This window comes from Orcinus orca, chromosome 2 (genome assembly GCF_937001465.1).
Source record: "Orcinus orca chromosome 2, mOrcOrc1.1, whole genome shotgun sequence".
Classification (NCBI taxonomy): Eukaryota; Metazoa; Chordata; class Mammalia; order Artiodactyla; family Delphinidae; genus Orcinus; species Orcinus orca.
In genome coordinates this window covers 125920158-125947737 of record NC_064560.1, presented here as the reverse complement: position 1 = coordinate 125947737, position 27580 = coordinate 125920158, and the positions used below count along the sequence as shown (strand labels likewise).

The window sequence follows — 27580 nt, the reverse complement described above, 5'->3', positions numbered from 1 at the left end:
GGGGTTAGATAATTATTGTGCTATATTTTGCAATAAACAAAATTTTATCAGTGTTGTAAATTGCTTTCTTCAATATGAATTTTAAATGTTGTAAAGAATCCAGAAAGAGTAAAAAGATTAATTAAAATTATGAAGTATAATATATTTAAACTTTAGAACAGAGGAGGAAATATTAAGAAATAACTGACTCATGGCCTTTACCATATAGAGAGGTTTTGTTTTTTAATTAAAAATAAAGAATGAAAACAAATAAACAATGAACACTTAACAAAAATCTTTGATCCAACAGCATCCATCATCATAACAGTAGCCCTTGTCATAGAATTAAGACTTTCTCCATTTCACGTTTGAGTACCTGCAGTTACAAAAGGCATTCCACTTACAGCTGGCCTAGCTCATTAACGTGACAAAAACTTGCACTTACATCAGTTTTATACCAAATCTCACCGTTCATTAAACCATGGATAAATTTCTTTTTGCTGTTGTTGAAAACAAGTCATTACCTTGTTTATCATTAAAAAAGAGATTTTTTTTTTTACTAATCAAAATAGGATATGGTTTAATCAGAATAAGGTGTTACGTGCATTAGGTGTCCCCAGGTGGGTTCTGAGGTTCTCTAACCACCTAACATCTAAGTGAATACACAACACATACATTTTCATATCATCCATCCTCCTGAAATTCAGCAGTCTTCCATTTATAGTGTTTTTCAGAGTAAAATCTCCCAGTCACTTGAACCAAACTCATCAAGTAACTCACTAAAAAAGTAAACCCCCAACCTCATGCCAGACCTATTGAATCAGAATCTGTTGATCAGAATAAGACATACTTTTTCTTCATGTGATTCTTAAATGTACAGTAAAATTTGACAAATACTGTCCAATTGGTTAACTCTGGAGTTTTTATTTTTTAATCTCATCTTATATTGCCTGCAGCATTTACTTTATCTCAGAAATCCCTTCATCTTTAAACATTCTTAAGCCTGAGTTTTCCTCAACTGAGGATGGGTTAATATTACTTTGCGGTTTTTAGATTATAAAATGAGTTGTAAAGTGCTTAGCAATGGACTTGGCATATGGTAAGTGTTCCATAAATGATAATAAAGATGATTGTGGTAATGATGCAAATGACAAAATAAGGGCAGGTGGAAACAAGGATCCCATGATAATTCTCTGATCTCTTTCCCTGAACACATTGGGCAGACTTTAAAGCTGTAAACCCAAAAGATTAAAATTAAACAAAACCAGATGGTGTGGATAAAAGAATACCTCTCTTTCCCTAAAGGAGGAAATTTCCACATCTGCTTTCCTTCTTTGTAGACCTTGCCTCTTCCCCTTCCCACACGGGAGGGGTGAGGAGGGCTGATTCTGTTGTTTGCAGTCCATTTATGAGTAGGAAATTAGTCCTTAGTCTAACTTAAAATGTAGGACTCAAGACTCCACTCACTCTGCTTATATCACTTGCATTTTAAGTCTTTGCCTACCTGTGATAATAAGCAAATCTAAGGAGAGCTAATTTAGTATGCTGTGATTGGCTACCTCTTTCTCTTTCTCTTTCATACTTGAAAATCAAGTCAACTCTTGGCCAGTTTGAGGCGTGGCCTATCTCTCCTACTCATCCTTATAGGAATTCTGAGCTTGCTTTTCTGGATTCAGAAGGAAGTAGGAAACTCCACTTAGGCCTGAACCTCAACCCACCTTTCCTGCTTTAGAGGTAATCAGGTCCTGGTTCAGCTGAAAGTCCTTCTTCACTTCCATTTGTATTAAGCTAATACATATAAGCATCCTCAGGAATCTTCCCAGTGGTGAGCAGGGCAGGATTTGGCCATTCTTACGTCCCTGGAAATATCATCAGGGGACATAAAATCCCCACTTCAAATGGAAATTGCCAAACATTTTAGTTGAATAATAATGAATATATGACATATCCAAACATGTGGGATACAGCAAAAGCAGTACAGAAGGTCCCTGACTTACGGTTTTCTGACTTTATGATGGTATGAAAGTGATATGCATTAAGTAGAAACCACACTTCAAACTTTGAATTTTGATTTTTTCCTGGGCTAGTATGATGCTCTCTTTTGATGCTGGACAGCTCCCAGCCAGTCACTGGATCACAAGGGTAAACGACCATCACACTACTACCAAACGTAAAATAGATAGCTAGTGGGAAGCTGCTGCATAGCACAGGGAGATCAGCTCGGTGCTTTGTGGCCACCTAGAGGGGTGGGATAGGGAGGGTGGGAGGGAGACACGAGAGGTAGGAGATATGGGGATATATGTATATGTATAGCTGATTCACTTTGTTATAAAGCAGAACCTAACATGCCATTGTAAAGCAATTATACTCCAATAAAGATGTTAAAAAGAACAAAATAAAACCGGTCTGAACCCAGACAACCACTCTGCTTTTTGTTTTCAGTACAGTATTCAATAAATTACATGAGAGAGTCAGCACCATATTATAAAATAGGCTTTGTGTTAGATAATCTTGCCCAACTGTAGGCTAATATAAGTGTTCTGAGCACGTTCAAGGTAAGCTAGGCTAAGCTATGATGTCCAGAGTTTAGGTGTATTAAATGCACTTTTGACTTAAGATATTTTCAACTTATGATGGGTTTATTGGGACGTAACCCCCCTGGAAGTCAAGGAATATTTGTAATTAGAGGCAAATTTATGGATTTAAATTCTATTTGTTAGGAAAGAAGAAATGTTGAGAATCAATAGTCAAACTTGCAACTCAAAGAACTAGAAAAAGTAGCAAGATAAATAAAAGCAAGTAAAGGTAGCAAATAATAAACTATGTGCAGAAGAAACAAAATTGACCAACTTTCACAAGAAAAAACAAATATATAAAGAACCCCTTACCCGTTAAAGTAACTGAATCCATAATTGAAGGATTATTAAGTTTCTCCCATGAGTAAAACTCTATGCTTAGATGGCTTACTAGTGAACTTTCTGAAAATTTAAAAAAATTATTAAAAACCTTGCACAAATTCTTCTATAGATAGAAAAGGAGCCATAAATTGCAACTTATCTAATGAACTATTATCATCTTGATACCAAAATCTGACCTAAACATTTTAATGAAAGAAAAAGTTGAATACCAGTATTACTCAGGATCCTGGACAGAATGAACAGTAATCTCTGCTGTCTGGCTATGTCACAAGATTTCATTCTCCATAGGACTACTTGGAAAGAGGTTCTGGGTGCTAAGCAACTACTTCATCGAGGAAGGAAAACACCAAAGATGCTCTGATTCCAGAGCCCCAGCTGCAGGGTTTGTGTACAGGCTGCAGGTGCCTGGGGAGCACTGTGTCTTCACAGCACAGAGGTAAGTGGCTGAGTCTTCAGGTTTAGGGGCTGCGATGTGCAGAGAGCTTCCCTTCTTTAACAAGGTGGCTTTTAGTCTTTCTTTCTGCTTTTCGTCCCCAACTGAGTAAAGAGCGAAGAGAAGTTCGGGTCCCTTCCCAGGATCCTGTCTATACCACAGTAGCCCGTAAAAATTGCTGACCGTGTAGCTGCAGTTGAGGATGAGACTGTCTCCCTCCTGGATTTTCAGGGTCTGAGGACTCTGCTCCACCTTGTCTTCTCCCCTCAACCCTGTTCAGGAAAACAAAATCAGAAATGAAACAAAGCTTTCAGTTCAGCAGTTTTGAAAAATTCCAACAAGAAACCTGGGATGAGCTGAGATTAAACCCCTCTCTCTCTTCTCTCCAGCTTTGGATAAATGTGCCCTTATGGTTCTCATCTCTTAACCTCCAACTTACAGCCAAGCTGAAGCCACAAGACTATGAATGCACATTCCAGCATGTTCTCCATCCTGATATCACACTCTTGATACAATTTTAATGATTCCAAATCTTCTCCCCTGAGGAGCTGCTCCTGTGTCTTAGTTCTCCTTCTCTAATGCACGAGATAGCCTTTCTGTTGGTGGCTCAGCCAATCAAGAGCAAATCCTCTAGTACCTGTCATGCTTTTGACGGTTAAGGCACTGGAGGAATGAGAGGAATGGAACCACTGCCACCTGGTGGTCACAAACACAAACATCTCACAGGACCCACTCCATGCCCCCTACAAAGACAAAAATTGAGCGGAGGACATTTTTTATATTGGTGGGCATAGTGCATATGAGGTTTAAAGCAGTAATCAGAAAAGCCTTCTCTGCCTGCAATTTGAATCGTTTCATTGTTCCTTGTTTGGCCTTTAAAGCTAAACGCTACCAGAGGTTATAAAAGTTGAACCCAAGCATAGGTGTAATGGATTGTGTTTCTCTTTATAGTACACAAGAATCTCAGCAGGTGAGACCTTAAAAGGACTAGAGTGCTGAAAAAAGCGGGGGGATAAAATAGCTGTGGATATGTCTGGAGACCTCTTTGACAGAGAATTGGGAACATAAGTTAAGAAACCATTGCTTCAAATAATTTTATGCCTGGCTACAGGGACCAAGTGTAACTACAACTCAGGGTCATGAACTTGATAGATCTTAGGAGAACAGGAGGGAAGAGCATGGCAGAGGGAAAGCAGAGCTCTCCATTCTAGACCCTGGAGAGATCAAAACATCACAGGGCAGAGTGGGGAACAGGAAGATACGTATAGCAAAACTAGTATTGTTTAATTTGTTTGGTTCTATGACACTCCGCTGGGTTTTTTGTTTTGTTTTGTTTTTGTTTTTACATCTTTATTGGAGTATAATTGCTTTACAATGGTGTGTTAGTTTCTGCTTTATAACAAAGTGAATCAGTTATACATATACATATGTTCCCATATCTCTTCCCTCTTGCGTCTCCCTCCCTCCCACCCTCCCTATCCCACCCCTCCAGGCGGTCACAAAGCACCGAGCTGATATCCCTGTGCTATGCCGCTGCTTCCCACTAGCTATCTACCTTATATTTGTTAGTGTATATATGTCCATGCCTCTCTCTCGCTTTGTCACAGCTCCCCGTTCCCCCTCCCCATATCCTCAAGTCCATTCTCTAGTAGGTCTGTGTCTTTATTCCTAGGTTCTTCATGACATTTTTTTCTTAAATTCCATATATATGTGTTAGCATACGGTGCTTGTCTTTCTCTTTCTGACTTATTTCACTCTGTATGACAGACTCTAGGTCTATCCACCTCATTACAAACAGCTCAATTTCGTTTCTTTTTATGGCTGAGTAATATTCCATTGTATATATGTGCCACACCTTCTTTATCCATTCATCCGATGATGGACACTTAGGTTGTTTCCATCTCCGGGCTATTGTAAATAGAGCTGCAATGAACATTTTGGTACATGACTCTTTTTGAATTATGGTTTTCTCAGGGTATATGCCCAGTAGTGGGATTGCTGGGTCATATGGTAGTTGTATTTGTAGTTTTTTAAGGAACCTCCATACTGTTCTCCACAGTGCCTGTATCAATTTACATTCCCACCACCAGTGCAAGAGGGTTCCCTTTTCTCCACACCCTCTCCAGCATTTATTGTTTCTAGATTTTTTGATGATGGCCATTCTGACCGGTGTGAGATGATATCTCATTGTAGTTTTGATTTGCATTTCTCTAATGATTAATGATGTTGAGCATTCTTTCATGTGTTTGTTGGCAGTCTGTATATTTTCTTTACAGAAATGTCTATTTAGGTCTTCTGCCCATTTTGGGATTGGGTTGTTTGTCTTTTTCTTATTGAGGTGCATGAGCTGCTTATAAATTTTGGAGATTAATCCTTTGTCACTTGCTTCATTTGCAAATATTTTGTTCCATTCTGAGGGTTGTCTTTTGGTCTTGTTTATGGTTTCCTGTGCTGTACAAAAGCTTTGAAGTTTTATTAGGTCCCATTTGTTTATTTTTGTTTTTATTTCCACTTCTCTAGGAGGTGGGTCAAAAAGGAACTTGCTATGATTTATGTCATAGAGTATTCTGCCTATGTTTTCCTCTGAGAATTTGATAGTTTCTGGCCTTACAGTTAGGTCTTTAATCCATTTTGAGCTTATTTTTGTGTATGGTGTTAGGGAGTGATCTAATCTCATACTTTTACATGTAGCTGTCCAGTTTTCCCAGCACCACTTATTGAAGAGGCTGTCCTTTCTCCACTGTACATTCCTGCCTCCTTTATCAAAGATAAGGTGACCATATGTGCGTGGGTTTATCTCTGGGCTTTCTATCCTGTTCCATTGATCTTTCTGTTTTTGTGGCAGTACCATACTGTCTTGATTACTGTAGCTTTGTAGTATAATCTGAAGTCAGGGAGCCTGATTCCTCCAGCTCCGTTTTTCGTTCTCAAAATTGCTTTGGCTATTCAGGGTCTTTTGTGTTTCCATACATATTGTGAAATTTTTTGTTCTAGTTCTGTGAAAAATGCCAGTGGTAGTTTGATAGGGATTGCATTGAATCTGTAGATTGCTTTGGGTAGTAGAGTCATTTTCATAATGTTGATTCTTCCAATCCAAGAACATGGTATATCTCTCCATCTATTTGTATCATCTTTAATTTCTTTCATCAGTGTCTTATAATTTTCTGCATACAGGTCTTTTGTCTCCTTAGGTAGGTTTATTCCTAGATATTTTATTCTTTTTGTTGCAGTGGTAAATGGGAGTGTTTTCTTGATTTCACTTTCAGATTTTCATCCTTAGTGTATAGGAATGCCAGAGATTTCTGTGCATTAATTTTGTATCCTGTAACTTTATCAAATTCATTGATTAGCTCTAGTAGTTTTCTGGTAGCATCTTTAGGATTCTCTGTGTATAGTATCATGTAATCCGCAAACAGTGACAGCTTTACTTCTTCTTTTCCGATCTGGATTCCTTTTATTTCCTTTTCTTCTCTGATTGCTGTGGCTAAAACTTCCAAAACTATGTTGAATAAGAGTGCTGAGAGTGGACAACCTTGTCTTGTTCCTGATTTTAGTGGAAATGATTTCAGTTTTTCACCATTGAGGATGATGTTGGCTGTGGGTTTGTCATATATGGCCTTTATTATGTTGAGGAATGTTCCCTCTATGCCTACTTTCTGCAGGGATTTTATCATAAATGGGTGTTGAATTTTTTTGAAAGCTTTCTCTGCGTCTATTGAGATGATCATATGGTTTTTCTCCTTCAATTTGTTAATATGGTGTATCACATTGATTGATTTGCGTATATTGAAGAATCCTTGCATTCCTGGAATAAACCCCACTTGATCATGGTGTATGATCCTTTTAATGTGCTGTTGGATTCTGTTTGCTAGTAGTTTGTTGAGGATTTTTGCATCTATGCCCATCAGTGCTATTGGCCTGTAGTTTTCTTTCTTTGTGACATCCTTGTCTGGTTTTGGTATCAGAGTGATGGTGGCCTCGTAGAATGAGTTTTGGAGTGTTCCTCCCTCTGCTATATTTTGCAAGAGTTTCAGAAGGATAGGTGTTAGCTCTTCTCTAAATGTTTTATAGAATTCGCCTGTGAAACCATCTGGTCCTGGGCTTTTGTTTGTCGGAAGATTTTTAATCACAGTTTCAATTTCAGTGCTTGTGATTGGTCTGTTCTTATTTTCTATTTCTTCCTGATTCAGTCTTGGCAGGTTGTGCATTTCTAAGAATTTGTCCATATCTTCCAGGTTGTCCATTTTATTGGCATAGAGTTGCTTGTAGTAATCTCTCAAGATCTTTTGTATTTCTGCAGTATCAGTTGTTACTTCTCCTTTTTCATTTCTAATTCTATTGATTTGAGTCTTCTCCCTTTTTTTCTTGATGAGTCTGCCTAATGGTTTATCAATTTTCTTTATCTTCTCAAAAAACCAGCTTTTAGTTTTTTTGATCTTTGCTATCGTTTCCTTCATTTCTGTTTCATTTATTTCTGATCTGATTTTTATGGTTTCTTTCCTTCTGCTAACTTTGGGGTTTTTCTGTTCTTCTTTCTCTAATTGCTTTAGGTGCAAGGTTAGGTTGTTTATTCGAGATGTTTCCTATTTCTTAAGGTAGGATTGTATTGCTATAAACTTCCCTCTTAGTATTGCTTTTGCTGCATCCCATAGATTTTGGGTCGTCGTGTCTGCATTGTCATTTGTTTCTAGGTATTTTTTTTATTTCCTCTTTGATTTCTTCAGTGATCACTTCGTTATTAAGTAGTGTATTGTACATCCTCCATGTGTTTGTATTTTTTACAGATCTTTTCCTGTAATTGATATCTAGTCTCATAGCGTTGTGATCGGAAAAGTTACTTGATACAATTTCAATTTTCTTAAATTTACCAAGGCTTGATTTGTGACCCAAGATATGATCTATCTTGGAGAATGTTCCATGAGCACTTGAGAAAAATGTGTATTCTGTTGTTTTTGGATGGAATGTCCTATAAATATCAATTAAGTCCATCTTGTTTAATGTATCATTTAAAACTTGTGTTTCATTATTTGTTTTCATTTTGGATGAACTGTCCATTGGTGAAAGTGGGGTGTTAAAGCCCCCTACTATGAATGTGTTACTGTCGATTTCCTCTTTTATGGCTGTTACTATTTGCCTTATGTATTCAGGTGCTCCTATGTTGGGTGCATAAATATTTACAATTGTTATATCTTCTTCTTGGATCGATCCCTTGATCATTATGTAGTGTCCTTCTTTGTCTCTTCTAATAGTCTTTATTTTCAAGTCTATTTTGTCTGATATGAGAATTGCTACTCCAGCTTGCTTTTGGTTTCCATTTGCATGAAATATCTTTTTGCATCCCCTTACTTTCAGTCTATACGTGTCTCTAGGTCTGAAGTGGGTCTATTGTAGACAGCAAATATATGGGTCTTGTTTTTGTATCCATTCAGCCAATCTGTGTCTTTTGGTGGGAGCATTTAGTCCATTTACATATAAGGTAATTATCGATATGTATGTTCCTATTCCCATTTTCTTAATTGTTTTGGGTTCGTTATTGTAGGTCTTTTCCTTCTCGTGTTTCTTGCCTAGAGAAGTTCCTTTAGCAGTTGTTGTAAAGCTGGTTTGGTGGTGCTGAACTCTCTCAGCTTTTCCTTGTCTGTAAAGGTTTTAATTTCTCCATCAAATCTGAATGAGATCCTTGCTGGGTAATCTTGGTTGCAGGTTTTTCTCCTTCATCACTTTAAATATGTCCTGCCAATCCCTTCTGGCTTGCAGAGTTTCTGCTGAAAGATCAGCTCTGAACCTTATGGGGATTCCCTTGTGTGTTATTTGTTGTTTTTCCCTTGCTGCTTTTAATATGTTTTCTTTGTATTTAATTTTTGACAGTTTGATTAGTACGTGTCTTGGCGTGTTTCTCCTTGGATTTACCCTGTATGGGACTCTCCTGGACTTGATTAACTATTTCCTTTTCCATATTAGGGAAGTTTTCAACTATAATCTCTTCAAATATTTTCTCAGTCCCTTTCTTTTTCTCTTCTTCTTCTGGAATCCCTATAATTCAAATGTTGGTGCACTTAATGTTGTCCCAGAGGCCTCTGAGACTGTCCCAGTTCTTTTCATTCTTTTCTCTTTATTCTGCTCTGCAGTAGTTATTTCCACCATTTTATCTTCCAGGTCACTTATCTGTTCTTCTGCCTCAGTTATTCTGCTATTGATCCCATCTAGAGTATTTTTAATTTCATTTATTGTGCTGTTCATCGTTGTTTGTTTCATCTTTAGTTCTTCTAGGTCCTTGTTAAATGTTTCTTGCATTTTGTCTATTCTATTTCCAAGATTTTGGATCATCTTTACTATCATTATTCTGAATTATTTTTCAGGTAGACTGCCTATTTCCTATCCATTTGTTAGGTCTGGTGGGGTTTTATCTTGCTCCTTCATCTGCTGTGTGTTTTTCTGTCTTCTCATTCTGCTTATCTTACTGTGTTTGGGGTCTCCTTTTTGCAGGCTGCAGGTTCGTAGTTCCCGTTGTTTTTGGTGTCTGTCCCCAGTGGCTAAAGTTGGTTCAGTGGTTTGTGTAGGCTTCCTGGTGGAGGGGACTAGTGCCTGTGTTCTGGTGGATGAGGCTGGATCTTGTCTTTCTGGTGGGCAGGTCCACGTCTGGTGGTGTGTTTTGGGGTGTCTGTGGACTTATTATGATTTTAGGCAGCCTCTCTGCTAATGGGTGGGATTGTGTTCGTGTCTTGCTAGTTGTTTGGCATAGGATGTCCAGCACTGTAGCTTGCTGGTCGTTGAGTGAAGCTGGGTGCTAGTGTTGAGATGGAGATCTCTGGGAGATTTTTGCTGTTTGATATTATGTGGAGCTGGGAGGTCTCTTGTGGACCAGTGTCCTGAAGTTGGCTCTCCCAACTCAGAGGCACAGCACTGAATCCTGGTTGTAGCACCAAGAGCCTTACATCCACACGGCTCAGAATAAAAGGGAGAAAAAGTAGAAAGAAAGAATTAGTAGAAGGAAGGAAGGAAGGAAGGAAGAAAGAAAGAAAGAAAGAAAGAAAGAAAGAAAGAAAGAAAGAAAGAAAAAAGAAAGAAAAAGAAAGAAGGAAAGAAAGAAAGAAAGAAAGGGAGGAAGGAGGGAAGGAAGGAAAACAGAAAGAAAGAAGATAAGTAAAATAAAATGAGATAAAATATAATAAAGTTATTAAAATTAAAAAAATAATTATTAAGAGAAAAAAAAGAAAAAAGGTTAAAAAAAAAAAGGACGGATAGAACCCTAGGACAAATGGTGGAAGCAAAGCTATACAGACAAAATCTCACACAGAAGCATACACATACAGTCTCACAAAAAGGAAAAGGTGAAAAAATCATAAATCTTCCTCTCAAAGTCCACCTCCTTAATTTGGGATGATTCGTTGTCTATTCATGTATTCCACAGATGCAGGGTACATCAAGTTGATTATGGAGCTTCAATCCGCTGCTTCTGAGGCTTCTGGGAGAGATTTCCCTTTCTCTTCTTTGTTCTCACAGCTCCCAGGGGCTCAGCTTTGGATTTGGCCCCGCCTCTGTGTGTAGGTCGCCGGAGGGCGTCTGTTCTTCGCTCAGGCAGGACAGGGTTAAAGAAGCAGCTGATTCGGGGGCTCTGGCTCACTCAGGCCGGGGGGTGGGGTGGGGGGGAGGGGCACGGAGTGCGGGGCGGGCCTGCGTCGGCAGAGGCCGTCGTGACGTTGCACCAAGCTGAGGCGCGCCGTGCGTCCTACTGGAGGAATTGACCCTGGATCCCGGCACCCTGGCTGTGGCGGGCTGCACAGGCTCCCCGGAAGAGGGGTGTGGGTAGTGACCTGTGCTCGCACACAGGCTTTTTGGTGGCGGCAGCAGCTGCCTTAGCGTCTCCTGCCCGTCTCTGGGGTCCGCGCTTTTAGCCGCGGCTCGCGCCCGTCTCTGGAGCTCATTTAAGCAGCGCTCTTAATCCCCTCTCCTCGCACACCAGGAAACAAAGAGGGAAGAAAATGTCTCTTGGCTCTTCACCAGGTCCAGACTTTTCCCCGGACTCCCTCCCGGCTAGCCGTGGCGCACTAACCCCCTGCAGGCTGTGTTCACGCCACCTACCCAATCCTGTTCCGGCGCTCTGACCGAAGCCCGAGCCTCAGCTCCCAGCCCCGCCCGCCCCGGCGGGTGAGCAGAGAAGCCTCTCGGCTTGGTGAGTGCCGGTCGGCCCTGATCCTCTGTGCAGGAATCTCTCCGCTTTGACCTCGGCTCCCCTGTTGCTGTGCTCTCCGCCGCGGCTCCAAACCTTTCCCCCTCCGCCACCCGCAGTCTCCGCGGAAACGTTTCTTCCTTCACAGCTCCCTCCCACTGGTGCAGGTCCCGTCCCTATCCTTTTGTCTCTGTTTATTCTTTTTTCTTTAGCCCTACCCATGTATATGGGGGGTTTCTTGCCTTTGGGAGGTCTGAGGTCTTCTGCCAGCGTTCAGTAGGTGTTCTGTAGGAGTTGTTCCACTTGTAGATGTATTTCTGGTGTATCTGTGGGGAGGAAGGTGATCTCCGCGTCTTACTCTTCCGCCATCTTCCCGGAAGCCCCACTCCATTGGGTTTTGTCATTGAACATGTGTTGATGTTGCAGAGTTGACCACCATTTATATAAGCTCTCCTCAGACTTGTCCGAAGAGCACACTCTACCCCCATTAGCTACAACCCAGAAAAAGAACATCAACCCTCAGACGCACTGCTTTGATGTCACTTCATCCCTCACCCACTCAGGGACTAGAAAAGAATAAGCTGCACAGAATTTATTGCACTAACAGTGTAGGTAAGGGGTTTGTTGTTCTTTGACTTTTTCTTTGAAAATCTGATAATTTCTCAGTGATCTAAAAGTCATTAAACTAACTTGTATCCATTTTCTCATCCTTTGATTTGATTTATTCTAGTCACACTTAGCAAAATGTGACTCTTACAAATCATATTTAAAAGGCTGTGTTTCTCTGTTTCTGAACGTGTGTCTCAGAAAGAACGTGAAAAAGATAACTGCAGGATTAATGCAGGAGCTCTTTGTAGGATAGGCTCTAAAAGAACCCAGAAGCTGAATGTGTGATGTGTACTGAAACCAAGGAGATGATTTACAGTTGTGATTTTTATGAAATTTGTTTGTAATTTAAAAAAGAATTTTTTTAATTTGAAATAATTATAGATTCATAGAAGTTTCCAAAAATGTACAGGGAAGCTCTGTGTACTCTTCACCCTATGTCCTCCAGGGGTCTCTAAACCAGGAAATTAACATTGGTACAACACACAAGGCTTATTAGATTTCCACAGTTTACATGCAGCCATTTATGTGTGTGTGTAGTTCTAGGCAATTTTACACATGTACAGATTCATGCATTCATGTATATCACATGTATATGTTCACTGCCACAATCAAGATGCACAGCTGTTTCATAACCACAAGGCTTCCTCATGCCACCCCTTTGTAGCCACACCCACCCCTTCCCTATAGTCCTTAACCCCTGACAATCACTAACCTGTTCTTCATTCCTATGATTTTGTTATTTTAATAATGTTATATGAATGGAATTATATAGAAGTAAGCATTGAGATTTTTTTCACTCAGAATGAGTAGTAAAAACATGAGATTTGTCCAGGTAATAGTGTGTATCCAACCTGTTTGTTTCTTTTTATTTCTGAGTAGTATTCCATGGTAGGGACGTGCCACAGTTTGTTTAACCAGTCACCTACTAAGGGACATCAGGTTTCCATATTTTGGCTGCTATGAATAAAGCTGTTATGAATATTCAGGTACAGAGTTTTATGTAAATAAAGTCTTCTATTTATCTAGGATAAGTATCCAAGTCTGCATTGCATGTTTAGTTTTATAAGAAATTGCCAGGCCATTTTCCAGAGTGCCTGTATCATTCTGTAGTCCCATCAGCAATTTATGAGTGATCCAGTTTTCCCCACATGTTTGCCAGAATTAGGTGTTGTCACTATTTTTTATTTTAGCCCCACTGATAGTTGTATAGTGATATTTCATTGTGGTTTTAATTTGCGTTTCTCTGATGGCTAATGATGTTGAGCATCTTTTCATGTGCTGATTTGCAATCTGTATATCCTCTTTGGTGAAATATCAATCTGAGTCTTTCACCCGTTTTTCTAATTGGTTGTTCATTTTCTATACCATTTAGCTTTTAGAGTTCTTTATATATTCTAGATACAAGTACTGTGTCAGATAAATGGTTTGTAAATATTTACTCCCAGTCTGTAGCTTATCCTTTCATATTCTTAACAGGGTCTTTTGTAGAGGAAGAGTTTTTAAATTTGATTCAGTTAGGGGTGTGTGTGTGTGTGTGTGTGTGTGTGTGTATGTTTGTGTGTGTGTGTATCATGCTTTTGGTGTCAAATCTAAGATTTACTTAGCCCCAGGCCGAAGATTTTCTCTTATTTTTTTTCAAGTTTCATAGTTCATATTTTACATTTAAGTCTATGATCCATTTTGAGTTGATTTTTATAATGTATATTTTTAAGAAGATCTTTTTTAGAAAAGAGGAATCTGTCATCATCTTTGTCTTAAGCTTTACCTATTTGCTGTTATCAAGTAACTAGTTCAAAGCAGCATAACCAAAATGTAGCTTGAGCACTTCTCATAGAAGACTGAAAAAAACTTTTATGCTTTGAGCCTGTGAGCTTCCCTGTTTATACTTACTGTGATTTCTCTAAATTAAAAGTAAAGTTAAAACTATAGTACAAACCCAAACCCTTCTCAACATATCAGCCTCTGAAATCATCTATCACGTATTACAGGGCAATGTTTTCTAGTATAGATTTGGAAAATGGTTACATCTATCTTATGATCAAGGATAACTGTTATCTTTCCTAAAATTCACATTCTTTTAAACTTTAAAATTCTCTGAGAAAAAAAATGCCTATTAATATTTAAGTCATCAAAGTGAACTAAAATGAGAGTCTCTTCCTTGTCTATAACTTCTTTCCTATAATTGAGCATGTGTTTCTTGAAAAAGAGAATATTCTCTACAAATTGTCACAAGAAAGAGAATTCCCTCTTTCTCTTATTACTTTTTGCTAAAATTACATGCTTCCATCTACCTTTTATCACAGTCACCATTCCAAGGTCAAATAGCTCATTTCCCCAAGGATGTAGTGACTCTTCTTTCTACTGTGCCAGAGGCAGAGTCCTGATTTTTGCTCTCATAGGAGAACTTTTAAAATACCAATATTACAATTGAGGATAATACTTCCTAAAAGTTTTCTTAAGGGTTGAGAATCCAGGAACTTAAAAGGATTCTTGATTGAAATAATTCAGCCCTTGGAACCAGAATCAGGAAGTTAGAAAAACAGACAAGACATTTTTCTTGTCTCAAGCTAGGACTCCCAATGGTAGGAATATCTACCCCAAAACTAGGTCACTAGACTGGAAATTAAAAATATACAAAGAAGCAGAACAAGCGATGGCAATGGTAAAGATAAATAGAAACAGATAGTTTAACACCATCCAGTTGTACTCATGGGCAACATCTAGTGTATGGAGAACACCTATTATAAAAAGGTCATTTCCTTTGAGCCCTAGGAATTAGGATGGAAAGGAAAAGTATTGAGATTCAAAGAGAACTAAGTTAACTGTGATTTTCTTTCGGCCTGGACCACTCCCCCACTCTCTGCCCACTACCACCCTTAGCTTTATAGGACTCATATCTCTAGCCACAGGAAATAAATATTTGAGGCTGAAATTCTAAGATAAAAGCTCTAGAGAAGAAAGCAGAAAAGAGATAATACAGGAATACGTCATCACCAGGTGAAACCGGAAGACTCACCGCTAAGAGGGACTCCAACTCCACAAGAAAATGAATTCGATGTACATCTTCCTATAGACTTACTCAGGTGATGAAGATGGCTCTGTTTACGCCAATAAGAGGGAGACCATCTAATTGCAAATCTGAAAATAGTACCATATGACGAAAATCTGTACAAACAGAAAGGGGATTTATGGTACATGGAAATAGAAGTATTCTTATGGTGATGATAATTGGACAAATACAAGAACTAATTGATACACAATTATCTAACAGCATCCAAAGGGTAGAAGCTCTGTGTCTGTTGATATTATCAATTAATTCATTCTTCAGTTAGCCAATATTTAATGTGCAGCCACTATGTGCCATGTACTGTGTAATGTACAATACATACATGTTTCCTGACTGTATGGAACTCACAGTTATAGGCATAGCAGGAATTTTAGAAGTCTATACATAAGTATAGATATAGATGTAGATTATAAAAACATATTAATTGCAACATTTCGTTTTGTCTTGGACTTGGAAGAGAGCCTTCAGTACATGAGAACCCATGGAGAGAGTCCACAGTACATGCTTGGGTACACTTCCAAAACATATATGAAGTGCATTTGTTCAACTTTCCTTAGCCTATCATGCAGAGTAATGATATATGAGAAAACTGATAATTCACTGAAGAGTTAGAGCAAACAGAAGTGAAGCTGTGATGGTGTGTCTTCCTCAATCTTCCTCAAGCCAAGTTAGAGGAGATTCAGAAGATTGGCTCTGAGAGTTTGAAATGAATCCCCTGGAGTTTGGAGGATTCAGAGGGTCACACTAGGCGGCAATGACAATTTCTCTCACTTTACTGTACTTATGGCCAGAATGCTGATTACTCTTATTTTTATCTCTGTGTATATGTGACAGAAAGGTGGCTCATACTTGTTAAATTGAGTGAGAAGCTAGAGAAAGATGATGAGGTATGACACGGAGTCACCTAGACATGAGTAAAATGTCAGAGAGAGAGAGAATAACACAAAGAGAGGACACAGTCTAGAGCTAAACCTTGCAGACGCACAATACTTAATGACTGGAAGGGAGATGAAGGTGTGTGCGGGAGTGAGAGAGGGAACAGCCGAAGAAGTAGGTACAAACCTCAGAGAGTGTTTTGTCAGAGAAGAAGCTGTTTCTCTAAGAAAGAGAGAAACTTTCTGTAAGGAAGAGAGGATTTGAAGCAAGAGTAAATGGTCACAACTCATGTGTCTAAAGTTTCTGAGAGGTCAGCAATGATGAGGTTTGGAAATTGCGGTTGATTTAAAACACCGAGGTTATTAGCACTCTTTGAGGGCTTAGGTAGTGGAGGAATTAAAGCCAGATATATGTATACCCTTTAATCCAGAAATTCTAATATATATGCCCAATAGCAGTGTGTAAATATATTCACCAGAGAACGTGTATAAGAATATTCATAATATCAGTATTGATAACAGGCAAAGGCAGGAAAAATCCAAGGAACCATTTAAGCAGGTTGCTAAATAAATTCCGGTATGTTCATACAGCAGTGAGAATAAACAAACTAAACTGTATACAACATGGATGACTCTTAGAAATCTGATATAAAGAAAAGAATCCAGATAGAAAAAATCCAAACTATATTATTTTAGTTGTATAATGTTCAAAAATGGGCAAAACCAATCTATCTATGGGACTGTGGTTTCCTTGGAAGGATGGTAGTGACCTGAAGGGGATAAAACAGGGCTTCTGAAGAGCAAAACCAAGCAAGAAAGAGCAGCAGACCCAGCTTCAGTGTCTGGGAGCTCATGAATTGTTCAAATGAAGCTTCACAAAGTCCGTTTTTTAACACCAGGACAGACTAGGGGTTCAGTATGACAAGCACCAACTATAGCAACACAGGTTGCAACAGGGAAGTCATTGAGGTTTGGGGTTTTTCAGGTTTTTCTAATCACGTACAAGAGATCCAACATTAGTTGACTGCCATTTTCCAATCAGATATATCCCATGTCCATAAATTCTAGTTTATTTGCAATGAATAATGTAGAAATACCCTGGGTGTCCTGCTAAGGTCATTCTGGATAAGAACTTAGTACGGAACAACTCCTAAAAACTCCTCTTTACTTTTCGAGTATAAATGAGAATACTGTGTCCACAAAGAGGTCAGCTCAGGAAACCCCAAAGGCCTCAGGTGACCTCAGAGGAAGCAGAAAACAAGTTACAGGCACACTGTTAATGCATTCCTTCCCAGATGGCATTTACTTATTTATTGGCTAAATAATCTGATGGAGATATTAGAAATATTAGAGTTATGTGACAATCAAGAAAATTTAAAAAGGCGATTATGATTAGACAGCTCATTGATTAAGGAGACGGGATATGATTTGGGGGATGTTAGGGATCAAGTAGAGACTAGTGACCGTGATTTTACAACGGCTCCAGTTTGAGCTGGTATGCATGTTATCCACAACATTTTAGAAGATTTCTCAGACTTTCAGAGTACAAATAGATTGAAATAATTGTTAAACAAGATAGGTCATTGATTATTTTAGGTCTGGTGCTTTTTAAAATTTTTACTAACTTTTGGGAATCCTCCTTTGAGTACCTCTCGCCAATACCGCTTCCTGCACCAGATTCTAAGATACATTTTTCCTGCTTCAAATCTTGGATTTATTCCCTTGTAAACTACTTACATCTATTTTCTTCATTAAAAGTTGTCTCTGAAAGAGTTTACTTCTAATACGTTGTACGAAATTTAACTGTTTAGTTAATTACTTCATGACTTGGCTACATAAGTCTATCGTGGTCTCTCTCTCTCTCTCTCTCTCTCTCTCTCTCTCTCTCTCTCTCCCCCCCTCTCTCTCTCCTTCTCCCTGACACACACACACACACGCACACACACACTTATGCTTTCTTTTCTGGAAAGTTGTTCTGTATTGGAATCATTGTTTTTTGTATAGTAGGGATAGAAAATCCTTACACAAGGAAGAATATCTTTCTTTTTGGAATTCCAGATGAAAACATATCCACCAGGTTAATTGCCACCTAAATCATTACACAATAGCACAGAGACATTACTCTTTCAGATGTTATATTACAGCTGCTTTGAACATATGTGGTACAGAATTGTCTGAAATTGAGGCCATCTGGAGTCATTAGGAGCTAAACTGTACAGCAAAGCCTTGATGTAAGAGAATATTGTCTTACAGGAAAAATATGAGTGTTTAGTAGTTGTAGAGTGAAAATGTGCTATACTCCAGGGTCACAGAAATGATCAGGGAGCCCATACCAGAAAGACTAAAGGTAAATTCCTCTTCACCTCCTGGGAATTATCAAGGAAATCATCAAATACCCGTGTGTTCCTTCCAGCATTATTTGTTACTGTGAGTAAAACAATCTAAAAAGCTAGTAAGACAGAATTTGCCAAAAAAGTATTATAAAATCATACATTGGGGGCTTCCCTGGTGGCACAGTGGTTGAGAATCTGCCTGCTAATGCAGGGGACACGGGTTCGAGCCCTGGTCTGGGAGGATCCCACATGCCACGGAGCAACTAGGCCTGTGAGCCACAACTACTGAGCCTGCGCGTCTGGAGCCTGTGCTCCACAACAGGAGAGGCCGTGGTAGTGAGGAGGCCCGCGCACCGCGATGAAGAGTGGCCCCCGCTTGCCACAACTAGAGAAAGCCCTCTCACAGAAACGAAGACCCAACACAGCAAAAATAAATTAATTAATAAACTCCTACCCCCAACATCTTTTTAAAGAAAAAAATCATACATTGGAATATCGCCATTAGAATGTGTGATTTTGATCTGTAAATAATGCTGTGCAAATAATAATTTTCACAATATACTGTTGGGTAAAAACGCAGAATGGAAAACATCCTATAAGATGTGATTCTGTAGCAGAGTTTTTCCTGACTAGTACAATTTTTGAGTTGTTCTGTTTTGTTTTGAGTATTACTTCTTTGGATATTCTATTTTATCTGCATTAAACTTGCATATAGAGAATGTGATCAGGTAATGGGGCTGTTTCTGAGCAAACTGAAGAGCTTCATTCCTCCTTGGTGTCAAGACTTGTGGTGACATTTATTCTGTGTACATCATTCCAAGTCAGTCATGGCACAGCATGAGACAATGGGACAGGGAGAGTCCAAGAAGTGCCATTTAACAGATACTTCAGATCTAACATAATGACAAGACTTAGTCAGCAATGCATGAATATTTGTGCAGTGGACCTAAAAGTCTAACAATTCAGGTGCAGATTTGACCAAATATTACTGAATTTTTTTAAACTAAATCACTTGCTTTAATATAATCACCATTAAAAAATTTTAAATTTTTTTGGCAAATGATCTACTTCAAGATGAAGAATTGAAGATAAAGATGCTTTTGATGAATGACACTTTTAGATATGTTCTCTGAGCCAGAGAGATAGCATTTACCTTAGACTGAGGTTTCCACTTCTAACTCCCCTGCCTCGCTGACACGGCCGCTGCCTTCTCCTGTCCTTACCGAGAATCTCACTAAGGTTTTCATAGCTGGGGGACACCTCATGTTGAGATCTGAGGTTTCTGTGGGGTTCCCACAGGGACCTGCATCACTGTGGTCTCTCAGAGCACAGAAATACACCGCTGAGTCCCCAGGCTACAAGGCTGTGATGGTGAGGCTCTTGGAACTGGCCATTTTCTGGAAGTCCAAAAACTACCGACCCTCTGTTGTATTCACTCATTGTAAGACTCCTGATAAATAAGGAAAATCATTTCCCCACTTGGTGTTTGTTTGTACCAGAATAAATAATAACTATAACTACTAGCTTCATAGACACAATCCAAGCTTACATCTTCTTTCTCCAGCATAGAGATTTCTGGCTGGTCTTTTGTTTTTCAATCTGTTTTTTTTAAGAAGATGTTGGGGGTAGGAGTTTAGTAATTAATTAATTTATTTTTGCTGTGTTGGGTCTTCGTTTCTGTGCGAGGGCTTTCTCTAGTTGTGGCAAGCGGGGGCCACTGTTCATCGCGGTGCACGGGCGTCTCACTATCGCTGCCTCTCTTGTTGCGGAGCACAGGCTCCAGACGCGCAGGCTTAGTAGTTGTGGCTCACGGGCCTAGTTGCTCCGTGGCATGTGGGATCCTCACAGACCAGGGCTCGAACCCCTGTCCCCTGTATTAGCAGGCAGATTCTCAACCACTGCACCACCAGGGAAGACCCTGGCTGTTCTTGAGTGACATTCTGGGCTGTGATGGATCCTGGGGAGAAGAAAAAATTTTATATATATAATATATATGGAGAGAGACAGACAGAGAGACAGAGAGAAAGAATTAGGCTGATTCTCCTGGTGGAACCCTGAGGGCTGCAAGGGACAAACATAGGACTAAGACTTCTAATTCCTCTACCCATTACTCAACTCTCCTACACACCACCAGACAATAATAACCTGCCCTACCCCCAAACATGGGAGCTGAGTTGAGCTGAGTCTGTTTATGGCCATCCTTACCAGCCTTACCAAGGCGGACAGAGGCTATGACAACTCTCACCAGGCCAGGGAACCCCATATTGGAAGCTCTTCCTCTGAGTGAAATGTGCTGTGTTCTGTCTCAGATTCAGGTCTAAATGCCTGCCCTGTGCCTGACAGGGCACGTGCACAAGTACTGAAGTGTGAGATGCTTCTGCACCAGAACAGGAAATGTAACTTGCTGCTATCAGTTTGCCTGTAGCACGTCATGGCTTGTTGACCTGCTTGGTGAATCTAACCTGCCTATTTAAACTTTATTGTAATTAAGTTGACAACTATTATATCAGTGCTACAGCCATTTGCCATATGCAGCCAATGCATCTAGGATAGACATAAGTTTTATGAGCAATACAATTTGTTGTGATTATGGTGACTTCTGAGAACAAATAGTCATCCATGTTTTTGTATGGCTTTTTTTTTTTTTTTTTTTGGCCTGCAGCCAAAATCTACAGTGAAATAAGCTCACAGATCCTTCTTCCAGACAGGAAGGTCAAACTATTTACCCTCAGTCATCATAACTTTTCTTCCTTCACGCCAAGGCATTGGTTCCTGGGGAAATTTACATTGGATAAAGTTCCTTGTTTGCTTAATGCTATCACACAGCAAGTTTCCTGGTGGACAAAATTTGTCCAGCTGTACGTGTCTAATGCCAATCAATAGTCAGTCTGTGCTAGAAACACCTTGCTTTCAAGTATCCCATCCTATAGTCAAAATGAATGCAAAATCACCAGACCATGCATTCCTAGTTCCTTATATCAAAAATGTAGCCATTCAAAAATCACAAATGCCTTTTCATCCCACTGCTGCAGCAGCTCTGACTCATTTCACTGAGAGCAGCGCCTCAACAGCATTACGTCTCAGCCGCGTGAAAATTTGTGTATGATTTGCTTGGCATCCCTGTGCTGATTTATGATTGTGATTCAGCTGATGCAGCTTTTAGTCATCTATTCCTTTTCTCTTCCCTAAATGAATATATTAATATCGTGACCTCTAACATGCATCTTACATTAAGAGAAAATAGATGTTTTTGAAAGTCAGTCTAGAGAAGCGAGGAGTCTTTCTGGCTGAACAGGGACACTTCTGGGGATCATAGCTTGGGTTTTCTTTAAGACTGACGTCCACCCTATTCTCCCTGACGAACAAGTCCCAACCTCCTGGGTTTCTAGGAATTAGATCTGAGCTTGATTTATTTTCCTGAAAAGCTCTAAATAAACTAAACACTGCCCAAGGAGAGAATATACCTCTTCCTCCCAAGGCTGCTCACTTCAGCCCTCCTGCTCCCCTTGGGTTTGTGTTCAGCTCCCCCTGCAGCCCCTCTCACCGTGTCACTCAGAGCACAGTAATACACAGCCGAGTCTGATGCTTGCATTGAGGGTTTCTGCAGGTGGAAGGAGCTGTCACTCGTAACAAGAGTGGCCTGAAAACCTTGATGCTCTGCCCTCCGGTTTGCCTTCGAGCCCTTCAGGAGGAGTTGCGGAGCTTTGTTGAGATACTGGACGTACCAGAAAAGATAGATATTTGAACCAGAGGTCTGGTAAGTGCAGTGCAGGGTCCTAGGCGCCCCCTCTGAGACAGTCACTGGGCCTTCTGTCTGGTTCACTGAGTCTCCATTGGTCCCTCCTACAAGAGAATCACTTTTTTATGTTATAAATGGACAGAAGGAGAGTTTTCAGCCAGAGAAGAAAACTAAAAGTTACCCATAATTATAGGAAAATGAAAAATCATGAACATTTAAGATAAAATGTTACTTACTGAATATTAAGAAGATCACAAGAACAGAATGAGTGGCAGAAAACATGTTGGCAACGGTCCTTGCTCCCTAGGATACACCAAATCTAATGGGGCTAGTTTGCAGCTGAATATTATAGAAACTCCTCACTTAGAAACTGAGAGCCCCTTTCTGCACAGCAGCAGTAATCTGTCTTGTGGCTACAAAGTAAACAAGTCAAACCAGCACCTGAATAAAAAGAGGAACCACATTTGTAGGAAACCCCGCCCTCTGGTGTTCATCCTGAAAATTGCACCACAGCTATATCTGACCTCTTTCTCCTGATAAAATATTAATAGCTTGAGGCATAGATAAAGGAGAATGGGACAGGACTCAGAAGAGAGCTCTAAACACGAGCATGCTTAGGGAAATATTCAGTTGTTGCTTCCATCATTTTCTGCATGGTACAAGTATCTCTAGCTACCCAAATAATCCCAGGCAGAATTTTTAACTGGAATAGTCAGAGGTCTCTTCCTTGCATATGTCTCCATGACTCCCATGGGTAAGAGAGGGATTCATCTGCCTAGCAAGTGCTCCCTAATCTCCCCAAATCCTTTGCCTGAATTACTATTCATCCCCAAGACTCATTCAGCATGCCACAGAGGAAAAATTACCTAAGGCAGGTCTCAAGTAATGTGTGGTTGGTTGAAGAGGTTTTTATCCCTATCCATCATGAAATGACATATTTGTAAAATACAATAAAAACAAATTACTGTAACTTCTTCATTGATAAAGGTAGAGTTGACCTTCCTTCCAACTGGAAAACTGGACAAACTGTATGAAACAACTTTTGGACATTGGACTACAGGTAGCACAGAGATAAGGAAAACAGATGAGGTGAGCCCGACCATTGCCCAGCTTACTTCATGGAGGCAGCTTCTCGGCACCAGTGCAGGAGGGATTTACCAAAAATAGCCCAGCTGTCTCACTGTGAGATTGAGATGGAATAGGAGATTAGGGATCTTGAATCACCTAGAATTTGTGGACCAGTGTACCAGAGAGGAGGGACGTGTACAAAAAGAGAGAGAGAGAGAGATAATGACAGGGGGGTCACTGTGAATCCTGTGCGGAGTACTAATCTGCAACAAAAGAGAGAAAACTCATCGGGTTTGGTAAACCACCCTGAAAAGGCCTCCTTTGGGCCCATGAACCATACTTAGGTAACAGCAGCCTTACGAGGGATAGGTGACCTTACTTAGGTGTCTTGGTTCTTGAAACACCTTCTTTTATTTTATTTTTTATACAGCAGGTTCTTATTAGGTATCTATTTTATACATATTAGTATATATATGTCAGTCCCAATCTCCCAATTCATCCCGCCACCACCCCCTCCCACCCCGCTTTCCCCCGTTGGTGTCCATATATTTGCTGTCTACATCGTGTCTCTATTCCTGCCTTGGAAGCTGGTTCATCTGTACCATTTTTCTAGATCCCACATATATGCGTTAATATGTGATATTTGTTTTTCTCTTTCTGACTTACTTCACTCTGTATGACAGTCTCTAGGTCCATACACATCTCTACAAATGACCCAATTTCGTTCCTCTTTATGGCTGAGTAATATTCCATTGTATATATGTGCCACATCTTCTTTATCCATTTGTCTGTCAATGGGCATTTAGGTTGCTTCCATGACCTGGCTTTTGTAAACAGTGCTGCAATGAACATTGGGGTGCATGTGTCTTTTTGAATTATGGTTTTCTTTGGGTATATGCCCAGTAGTGGGATTGCTGGGTCATATGGTAGTTCTACTTTTAGATTTTAAGGAACCTCCATACTGTTCTCCATGGTGGCTGTATCAATTTATATTCCCACCAGCAGTACAAGAGGGTTCCCTTTTCTCCACACCCTGTCCAGAATTTGTTGTTGTAGGTTTTCTGATAATGCCCATTCCAACCAGTGTGAGGTGATACCTCATTGTAGTTTCGATTTGCATTTCTCTAATAATTAGTGATGTTGAGCAGCTTTTCATGTGCTTCTTGGCCATCTGCATGTCTTCTTTTTAGAAATGACTATTTAGGTCTTCTGCCCATTTTTGGTTTGGGTTGCTTGTTTTTTTAATATTGAGCTACATGAGCTGTTTATATATTTTTTAGATTAATCTTTTGTCCATTGATTGGTTTGCAAATTTTTTCTCCCATTCTGAGGGTTGTCTTTTCATCTTGTTTATAGTTTCCTTTGCTGTGTAAAAGCTTGTAAGTTTCATTCGATCCCATTTGTTTATTTTTGTTTTTATTTCCATTACTCTAGGAGGTGAGTCAAAAAAGATCTTGCTGTTGTTTATGTCAAAGAGTGTTCTTCCTATGTTTTCCTCTAAGAGTTTTATATTGTCTGGTCTTACATTTAGGTCTTTAATCCATTTTGAGTTCATTTTTGTGTATGATGTTAGGGAGTGTTCTAATTTCATTCTTTTACATGTAGCTGTCCAGTTTTTCCAGCACCACTTATTGAAGAGACTCTCTGTTCTCCAGTGTATATCCTTGCCTCCTTTGTCATAGATTAGTTGACCATAGATGCATGGGTTTATCTCTGGGCTTTCTATCCTGTTCCATTGATCTATATTTCTGTTTTTGTGCCAGTACCATACTGTCTTGATTACTGTAGCTTTGTAATATAGTCTGAAGTAAGGGAGCCTGATTCCTCCAGCACCAGTTTTCTTTCTCAAGATTGCTTTGGCTATTCAGGGTCTTCTGTGTTTCTATACAAATTGTGAAAGTTTTTGTTCTAGTTCTGTGAAAAATGCCATTGGTAGTTTGATAGGGATTTCACCGAATCTGTAGATTCAGTGCAATCCCTATCAAGCTTTGGGTAGTATAGTCATTTTCACAATATTGCTTTTTCCAATCCAAGAACATGGTATATATCTCCATGTGTTACTGTCATCATTGATTTTTTCATCAGTATCTTATAGTTTTCTGAGTACAGGTCTTTTGTCTCCTTAGGTAGGTTTGTTCCTAAGTGTTTTATTCTTTTTGATGTGATGTTAAATGGGATTGTTTCCTTAATATCTCTTTCTGACCTTTTGCTGTTAATGTGTAGAAATGCAAGACATTTCTATGCATTAATTTTGTATCCTGCAACTAAACCAAATTCACTGATTAGCTCCAGTAGTTTTCTGGTGACATCTTTAAGATTATCTATGTATAGTAGCATGTCATCTACAAACAGTGACAGATTTACTTCCTATTTTCCAATTTGGATTCCTTTTATTTCTTTCTCTTCTCTGATCTCAGTGGCTAGGACTTCCAAAACTATGTTGAATAAAAGTGGCGAGAGTGGACATCCTTGTTTTGTTCCTGATCTTAGAGGAAATGCTTTCAGTTTTTCACCATTGAGAGTGATGTTTGCTGTGGGTTTGTCGTACATGGCCTTTATGATGTTGAGGTATGTTCCCTCTGTACCCACTTTCTGGAGAGTTTTTATCATAAATTAGTGTTCAATTTTGTCAAAAGCTTTTTCTGCCTCTATTGAGATGATCATATGGTTTTTATTCTTCAATTTATTAATATGGTGTATCACACTGATTTGTGTATATTGAAGAATACTTGCATCCCTGGGATAAATCCCATTTGATCACGGTGTATGATCCTTTTAATGTATTGTTGGATTCTGTTTGCTAGTATTTTGTTGAGGATTTTTGCATCTATATTCATCAGTGATATTGGTCTGTAATTTTCATTTTTGTAGTATCTCTGTCTGGTTTTGGTATCAGCGTGATGGTGGCCTTGTCGAATGAGTTTTGGAGTGTTCCTTCCTCTGCAATTTTTTGGAAGAGTTTGAGAAGGATGGGTGTTAGCTCTTCTCTAAATGTTTGATAGAATTCACCTGTGAAGCCATCTGGTCCTGGACTTTTGTTTCTTGGAAGATTTTTAATCACAGTTTCAATTTCATTATTTGTGATTGGTCTGTTTATATTTTCTGTTTCTTCCTGGTTGAGTCTTATGATGCCTTGTATTTCTTATGATGCCTTGTATTTCTGTCTCTTATGATGCCTTGTATTTCTGGGGTGTCCATTGTAACTTCTCCTTTTTCATTTCTAATTTTATTAATTTGAGTCCTCTCCCTCTTTTTCTTGATGAGTTTGGCTAAATGTTTATCAATTTTGTTTATCTTCTCAAAGATCGAGCTTTTAGTTTCATTGATTTTTGCTACTTTTTTCTTTGTTTCTATTTCATTTATTTCCTTTCTGATCTTTATGATTTCTTTCCTTCTACCAACGTTGGGTTTTGTTTGTTCTTTCTCTACTTCCTTTAGGTGTAAGGTTAGACTGTTTATTTGAGATGTTTCTTGTTTCTTGAGGTAGGATTGTATTGCTATATACTTACCTCTTAGAAGTGCGTTTGCTTTATCCCATAGGTTTTGGATCATTGTGTTTTCATTGTCACTTGTTTCTAGGTATTTTTTCATTTCTTCTTTGATTTCTGCAGTGATCTCTTGGTTAATTAGTCACTTATTGTTTAACCTCCATGTGTTTGTGTTTTTTTTACGTTTTATTCCCTCTAATTTATTTCTAATCTCATAGCGTTGTGGTTGGAAAACAAGCTTGATATAATTTTAATTTTCTTAAATTTACTGAGGCTTGATTTGTGACCCAAGATGTGGTCTGTCCTGGAGAATGTTCCATGGGCACTTGAGAAGAAAGTGTAATCTGCTGTTTTTGGATTGAGTGTCCTGTAAATATCAATTAAATCTACCTGGTCTATTGTGTCATTTAAAGCTTGTGTTTCCTTATTAATTTTCTGTCTGGATGATCTGTCTATTGGTGTAAGTGAGGTGTTAAAGTCCCCCACTATTATTGTGTTACTGTCGATTTCCTCTAGCTGTTAGCATTTGCCTTATGTATTGAGGTGCTCCTATGTTGGGTGCATATATATTTATAATTGTTATATCTTCTTCTTGGATTGATCCCTTGATCATTATGTAGTGTCTTTTCTTGTCTCTTGTAACATTCTTTATTCTGAGGTCTATTTATCTGATATGAGTATTGCTACTCAACTTTCTTTTGATTTCCATTTGCATGGAATATCTTTTTCCATCCCCTCACTTTCAGTCTGTATGTGTCCCAAGGTCTGAAGTGGGCCTCTTGTAGACAGCATATATATGGGTCTTGTTTTTGTATGCATTCAGCGAGCCTGTGTCTTTTGGTTGGGGCATTTAATCCATTCACATTTAAGGTAATTATGGATATATATGTTCCTATTCCCATTT

The 27580-nt window shown here is 39.2% G+C and overlaps 1 protein-coding gene and 4 gene segments (V, D, J or C); 1 reads left to right on the top strand and 4 right to left on the bottom strand.

Annotated features, from left to right (window-relative positions):
• LOC125963600 (T cell receptor alpha variable 20-like) overlaps positions 1 to 4183 on the bottom strand; it is a 156002-nt gene extending 151819 nt beyond the window's left edge. The window contains exon 1 of the V gene segment in view: positions 3968 to 4183.
• LOC101272106 (T cell receptor alpha variable 18-like) overlaps positions 1 to 22535 on the bottom strand; it is a 155820-nt gene extending 133285 nt beyond the window's left edge. The window contains 2 exon segments of the V gene segment in view: positions 21978 to 22224; positions 22357 to 22535. Of these exon segments, the coding sequence occupies positions 21978 to 22224; positions 22357 to 22402 (293 nt within the window).
• The window catches only part of SALL2 (spalt like transcription factor 2), a 915550-nt gene that overhangs the window by 780913 nt on the left and 107057 nt on the right, over positions 1 to 27580 (top strand).
• LOC117199197 (T cell receptor alpha variable 9-2-like) overlaps positions 1 to 27580 on the bottom strand; it is a 153426-nt gene that overhangs the window by 111730 nt on the left and 14116 nt on the right.
• On the bottom strand, positions 3220 to 3995 carry LOC125963602 (T cell receptor alpha variable 20-like). The segment is given in 2 exon segments: positions 3220 to 3602; positions 3770 to 3995. Coding segments are annotated over 2 exon segments (435 nt in total).